At 40.3% G+C, this 7,501-nt stretch overlaps 1 protein-coding gene across 6 annotated transcripts in view; it reads right to left on the bottom strand.

Annotated features, from left to right (window-relative positions):
- Positions 1 to 238: 238 nt before the first annotated feature.
- septin9b (septin 9b) overlaps positions 239 to 7,501 on the bottom strand; it is a 99,221-nt gene continuing 91,958 nt past the window's right edge. For all 6 annotated transcript variants that reach the window (XM_049570364.1, XM_049570355.1, XM_049570347.1 and 3 more), the window contains 3 exons: positions 7,119 to 7,215; positions 3,362 to 3,413; positions 239 to 1,686 (listed from right to left, as the gene is read on the bottom strand). In XM_049570364.1, the coding sequence (XP_049426321.1) occupies positions 1,470 to 1,686; positions 3,362 to 3,413; positions 7,119 to 7,215 (366 nt within the window). In that variant the 3' untranslated portion in view covers positions 239 to 1,469. The remainder of the gene's footprint in view (positions 1,687 to 3,361; positions 3,414 to 7,118; positions 7,216 to 7,501) is intronic.

Below are 7,501 nucleotides of genomic sequence, written 5' to 3'. Positions count from 1 at the left end.
ACAACTTTTGCACTTTGGTGCTCGTTATAGTGCAGCCTGGCCAACAGGGTATAACATGCTGTGTGAATGCAGGCCATGAAAACTCAAACGCTGTCTAAAGCTAAAAGATCATCACTGCTAGAGACCTGCAACAGACCTCTGGAAGCCAACAGCTGGAATGAAAGCTGAATTAAAACTGATTACACTTGACATACACATAAATACCTATTCATAAATCAACTCTATATACTGTATGTGCTTCTCTTTAGAACAGAAAAAAATGACTTTTATTTGGTTTACAGTCAGAAGAAAACGGCTGCATGGGACAACAGTTGCACAGATTCCTCCACAACTCCCATCGTATACAATAATATTAGAACATGAACAACAGCAATAAAAATACAATAGTAAATAAGCAATGTAAAATGCAAGGTATGACTGTATTACACGACATCGGCATTATATAGAAAGAGACAGGATGGCTTGGCAAAAAGGGGTTTTTAAAAACATCATAACACAACGGAAAAATGACAAGGGACAAATTTTTCCGAATGCTGCTCCACACTGACACTGCTCACGTTTTTTTTTTCTTTTTTAATTTGTATTATTATTTTGCAGCGTGGAGGTGTCAACAATATCTTTACTTTCTCCATGATACTATAACCTAATCTAACTATCCCTACTTAATCCCTAGTTTCTATACAAAACTATACACCACAACACAAAGCAGACCAGGCCAGTGGCACTAACAGATATTGCTACTGCTAAACTAATGTAGTATCATCTGACGTGCTGTACTTCATTGTGAATTATGTCATTTCTCCTCAGCCCTGCATGGCTAAACCTCCCGTCTGTCAACCCAAGATCCTGCAAAGGTATTCTGTATACAACTGTTTTCCCTAATGGGCACTCTTTTTCCATCATACTCATTGATTCTGATCAAAATCCTGTACATTGTTTCCACTGATCTACTCACATCTTACCTGCATAGCTACTGCACTCCACTGCAGCCCTGACAGTCAGCGAGTGCTCTAAAAATAAACCCAGCAGTAATGAGGCATATAGCTTTACATTTGTTTATCCATAACCTGACAACTTGGTTTATTGCAAACAATCCTGAATGTAGACTGCATTGTGCAGTCAGGCAGATGGGAAAAAAGAGGAGCTCTGTACAGTATGTGGATCTGCAAAGAAATACATGATTTTTCTCAGAGTTGTAATGATTGGAAAAAAAAAAAAAAACAGCCCACGGAAGGAAAATGTTTGGATTTACTGTGAATCATGTGTCCTGTAAATTCCTGATAAATTAGCAGTTGTGGTTAGGTAGTTTTTTGGCAAAAAAAAAAGTCCTTCTAAGGAAACAAAAATAGGCTTCACAGCATGGGTGTGTGTGTTTGTGTGCATGTGGGCTTGTTCATGTTCATGTAAACAGAGTACATGTGTGAGTGTATGTTTTATGCCTGGCTATGTCCTGATATCATATATTGACTCTACATCTCGTGGGATAGGGCTTCATGCTGAGCAGCCACTCCGTTGGCCTGCACAATGCTGGGCTGCTCCTCAGGCTGACCATTGGCCTTCGGCTGAGCCGCAGGATGGTCAGGTGGTTGTGAGCTGAAATGGGCGTTGGATTCATTTAACCGGCGGACACGATATGACTCATAGTGGATGCTGCCTGTGATGTCCTTGATGTTCTGCATATGTGTCCTGAAAGACAGAAGACAGTATTACAACACCAACAAATACATATTTTTCCTCTTACGTGTGGGGCTATTTATTAATCTAGATAGTTCTGGTGAGAGTTGCAGAGTGTTGGAGATATCGGGCGCAGAGATGTCTGCCTTCACTCTAATATAATGGAGCTAGATGGCATTCGGCTTGTGGTGCTCGAAGCACTAAAACACTTGCCCACACTGGATTCTTCTGATCAGCTGTTGTTTTAATGATTTTTAAAGGGACAATTCAACCCAAAATCAAAAATACATATTTTTCCTCTTACCTGTAGCCCTAATTATTAATCTAGACTGTTCTGGTGTGAGTTGCAGAGTGCTGAAGTTGTCGGCCGTAAAGATGTCTACCTCTCTCCAGTATAGTGTAACTAGATGGCACTCAGCTTGTGGTGCTCAAAGTGCCAAAAATACATTTGAAAAACTCAACAGCAATGTCTCTTTCCAGAAAACATGACCCGGTTACTCAAGATAATCCACAGACCTTGTTGTGAGCGGTTTCATGTCAGAACTATTTTCTTTCTACCAAACTGCACCCACCAACTGTATCACTGCGCGCTTTCACAAGATTGCTAAATTCTAAACGGAAAGGTCAGCATCAACCAGGGCCGAAGTTCAACAAAACTGAACTTTCGGCGTCGCGTCAAAACGCTGGTGAAGCCAAAGTCAAATAGTACCCCGACGTCAGTGTTAACACTAGCTTCCATAGGAAAACAATGCCACAGCAGGCATCAAGAGAGTTTTAACGCTGGTCATGTGCAAGTGCCTTTATGCTCAGGAGAGCTTATGATGTAAACTATAAAGGTGTTCTCCTTGCCTGAGCTCGAACCTTAGCTAGCTCAGTGATGCTAGGTGAGCTAGCAGTAGATGCACGCTTCCTTCTGCACAGTGATGCAGTTGGCGTGAGTAGTTGAGTTGAGTTTTTCAAATGTATTTTTGGCATCCCGGGCACCGCAAGTGGAGTGCCATCTAGTTCCATTAAATTTAAGTGCAGGAAAACATATCGATAGCTGATATCTCCAGCACTCTGCAACTCACACCAAAACTACCTAGATTAATAAACAGCACTAAAGGTAAGGGAAAAATGTGTATTTTTTGATTTGGGGTTGAATTGTCCCTTTGTGTGTATGTTTTAGCCTGAATTGAGATCTATGTTAAAACAAACAAACAAACAAACAAAAAAACCCAAACTACCTTTCAACAAAAGGATATAAAATCAAGCATATCCAGATAACATCACTGTTATTTGTTTTGACAGTTTATTAACAATAAATATTCATGGTCATTTTTAACTGAGAAGGTTGAATATGTAAAAAAAAAAAAAAAAAAAAAGGGTATGGCAACCATTGTTTTATAAGACTCCTGTACTAACAAGCAACTCAAATGCCAACATTTACTGGAGTACCTTAGTAGAAATGTCTGTTGTAACATTGTCTGGGGAAGCACTCAACCCATCTAAAAGAATTTTATTAGTATTGATTTCAGTGGGGAAGTGAAGCTTCATAGAGTCTCAGTGCTGTTTCCAATTCATTTCAGCAAATAAAGTGAGATGCTTCCAATCTAGCAGGGGCTCGGCCCATAACAGGTCTTTTATATCAGTTCCTGTATATCACAAAATTAGTTTAATAAACACTGGAGTGATGGTGGAAGCTCACCTGATGAGGAGGTCTCGCAGATACGCAAACTCACAGTGTGCAATATTCTCAACTGCAAAGAGAAAAGAGGAAACATTAGTTGAATTACATAACTAATCTTCAGTTTTTATGCCGCAGTGAAGATAAATTAGGGATTTACACACACAAGGAAAGATGCTGAACCCCTGAAATGAGGTAACTAAATATGATCCCCTTTATTCCGGCTCGCTTGCCATTCCTCAAAGTACCACCAAGTGGCAGTGTTGCTCTGGAGTCAACTGAAGGGCATCCTCTAACATGACATCTCCTGCAATTTTCTAAAGCCAAGATAACACACTCCTCCACTTTGGAGTAATTTAATACATCTTGGCTCTCCTCTATATTGGAGAACTTTAAGTGAGACGTTTTAACAAACTCCCCATGACAAGCTGCTGGTGCCTCCAGTAGGGCTAACACATGTTTGAATTATAGATTATGTCAAGAGTGTAAATGAAAAAAGGAGGGTGCTATTTATGTAAAGCTTTGAAATCCATGGGCAGGAAATTAAATTCTCTTTGAAAGGAGGAGAGTGGAATAACTGCTGGGTCTGTGAGCGCTGATTAGTGGCATCGAGGCAAGACGCCACTAACTTGTAACGAGCTGCACTGCTGGTATCTCTAGTAAACTCGTCTCTATAAGTCCCTATATACAGTAAGATATATACATTTAAATGCATATGTGCTCCACTCCTTTTCCTCTGTCCATCTCTAAATGTCCCCCTAGCCTCTGAAAATAAATAGTTTCTTCTCGACTCATGATATACCGAGACTTTTCCTCTGGGGCCTAAATTATGTCGGTGCCGACAAGTCCAGTGGCGCAGCAGCTTCCTCTCTCCTCCTTTTCCTTGTTCCCTCTCTCCCACCGCCTGGCTTTACTACAATGGAGCCATTGTTCTTTCAGCCGGACAAGACGGCATTTGTCCCATAGTCCGTGTACTTCACCTCTCCTGCCCCTGCCGTTCTGTGGAGTTAATTTCATAATGCCTGCTGAGAGAGCAGTAGTCACCTTCAAGTTCCTAACACTAAAGGGGTTCATGGTAATACCTCCAAAAATGTGATCTTCTCAGCAAGTACAGCTGCCTTGGTTTAGTTTGAATTAATTGCACATCTGAGCTTCACGTAGACTCAAAGTAATCATTTATTAGAAGTAAAATATTACAAATAACTATAGTTGCAACAGCAACATGTTTACAAACTTATAAGTCTTGAACAGACTACTTCCTGATCACTTGCCCACACTGGATTCTTCTGATCAGCTGTTGTTTTAATGATTTTTAAAGGGACAGTTCAACCCAAAATCAAAAATACATATTTTTCCTCTTACCTGTAGCCCTAATTATTAATCTAGACTGTTCTGGTGTGAGTTGCAGAGTGCTGAAGTTGTCGGCCGTAAAGATGTCTACCTCTCTCCAGTATAGTGTAACTAGATGGCACTCAGCTTGTGGTGCTCAAAGTGCCAAAAATACATTTGATAAACTCAACAGCAATGTCTCTTTCCAGAAATCATGACCCGGTTACTCAAGATAATCCACAGACTGTGTTGTGAGCGGTTTCATGTAGGAACTAATTTCTTTCTACCAAACTGCACCCACCAACTGTATCACTGTGCAGAAGGAAGTGTACATCTACTCATCTAAGAGAGGCCTGTCCTCCTGACAGCATGAGATGTAAACATTAATGGCATCTACCCCATCTTGGCTGTAATTGTAGCTAGCTCAGTGGTGCTAGGTGAGCTAGTAGTGGATGCATGCATCCCTCTGTGCAGTAATATGGTTGGCGGGTATAGTTTGGTAGAAAGAAAATACTTCCTACGTGAAACTGCTCACAACAAGGTCTGTGGATTATCTTGAGTAACCAGGTCGTGATTTCTGGAAAGAGACATTGCTGTTGAGTTTTTCAAATGTATTTTTTTGGTGCTTTGAGCACCACAAGCCAAGTGCCATCTAGTTCCATTATATTCAAAAGAAAGAAAACATCTCTACGATATCTCCAACACTTGGCAACTCACACAAAAACAATCTAGGTCGATAAACAGCACTAACAAGTAAGAGGAAATATGTGTGTTTTTGATTTGGAAGTGAACTGTCCCTTCAGGCAGTGGTGATAGAAGTACTCAAAAACTTTACTTAAGTAAAAGTACCAATACAACGATGTAAAAATACTCCATTACAAGTAAAAGTACATTTAAGTATTATCAGCATTATATATTTAAAATAAAAGTGCTGGGCCTTTTGACTGATAAATTATTAATTAGTTATTAGATTGGTAATATAAATGCATTCATGCATAGGCATCATTCAACTGTTGTAGCTCGTTGAAGTGCACCTAGTTTTAACTTCAGCTGGGTAGTGTGGTACAGTGGTTCCCAATCTCAGGGTAAGGGGCTCTAGTAACTTAAAAACCAAAAACTTCTAACCAAAATCTCTGATCATTTACCTCTAGGATTTAGTAAAGCAGAACTATAAAGTAGCAGAAAATAACTTTTACTTCCTGCAAGTACAGAACTGGAGTAATTTCACCTACACCACACTTAAATAGTTGATTTGTCCTTGAGCTAACTTTACATATTTGTGCAGTATGTTGTTTCTCACAATGTCTTCGAAGGTCATATTCCCAGTGAAGCAGTAGGTGGTTCCCAACCACACTGAATCACAGATGAAACAGACAAGCAGCTTTCTACATTCTACAGTCTGAATAATTTACAAGATATAAAAATGGTTTATTTTTAGCGACAGATTTATATTTTACAATGCATTTATAGCTCAGCCAATAAACTAGACTCAGTGTGCACTGCAGAGGAAGGCGCTGAGGTGCATCCTGGGAAGGAGAACCTTCAGCTGTCTTATTGTCCTCCAATCATACTTTCACTCCCCGTCCAGACAGATGTCTTCTCTGTCTCTCTCTCTCCCTGTCTCTCATGCAAGTGTACACATACATATATACACCCACTCATGGGTGATGTGAGGACATTCACTTACTAAGAACCTCCTTGGCAGTGTGAGCATGAAGCGCAGGCCAACAAATGTAAACTGTATCACAGTTGCTGCGTGCGAGTGTGTGTGAGGCAGCATGTCTTTGTTATCCCAAAGGACACACAAAGTCCTTGTAAATCTCTTCCTCCTGTCTCATACGTGTCCCTAGTTACAGACTCAGAGAGACGTATGTAAACAAATGCCTGGTAGTCAAACAACAGATGTTTAAACCAGCTGGCCAGATTTTAAAGCTGCAGTTCGTAAATTTCCACATGTTGAAAATACACGAAAAATGATTATCTGTCGTCTTCTTTGCGAAGCTGTTTCACAGCGCTGTTGCTGGGACGTTGTGTGAATGCTATCAACTGATCTAGTAACGTGCTTGTGATAATATCATCTATCAGAGTGATTACAGTACATGGCCTGGCACTGTCAGCTGAACAGGTGCGAGTGCAGTAAATGAGACGTTTTAGTGTTTGAATGAACTCCACCGTGCAGATGGACATTATAATATATTATTAGATAAATCTGTAATAAATTAATGTCACTCACAAAACTCATTGAATTGCAGTTTTAACTGATGCTGGCAGTGAAGCTATAAGTGAACATGGTTGACTGTCAGGACACATGCATTATTTTGTCATTTTCTATTGTCTGTTTGACAGGTCAAGTAAAACAACTGTGCCATTTTATGTGTATGTGTGTGTGTGTGTGTGTGTGTGTGTGTGTGTGTGTGTGTGTGTATGTCTTAGGATTTGTGTGTATTACCCTCTATGGTGCCCCATTTTGTTTTCCTTCCCAGAATCCTCTTTCCATTCACCTGGTACTCCTGGTCACTGCCCACAACAGCAAAAGGGATCATCTCCTGTTGAGTGCACACATGCAAACACACACACGCACAAATGCACACGGTCACTGAAGCGCTACGGCTGATTTGTTTTCAGGTCATGCTTTTGGTTGTTAAACCTTTGCTAGAACAAGATGATGAAATTGACTTGTTTGTGTGTGTGTGTGTGTGTGTGTGTGTGTGTGTGTGTGACAATCATGACTGTTACGGTTCCCCGAAGAAAAACAGAAAAGAACAGGAGACAAAAAGAAGAAATTACAACTGACAAAGGCTTCATTTTAAATCTGCAAAACACACATTTGTG

This window comes from Epinephelus fuscoguttatus, linkage group LG3 (genome assembly GCF_011397635.1).
Source record: "Epinephelus fuscoguttatus linkage group LG3, E.fuscoguttatus.final_Chr_v1".
NCBI classification, from domain to species: domain Eukaryota; kingdom Metazoa; phylum Chordata; class Actinopteri; order Perciformes; family Serranidae; genus Epinephelus; species Epinephelus fuscoguttatus.
Note: the sequence above shows the minus strand (reverse complement) of the source record. Positions and strands in the feature narration are given on the sequence as shown.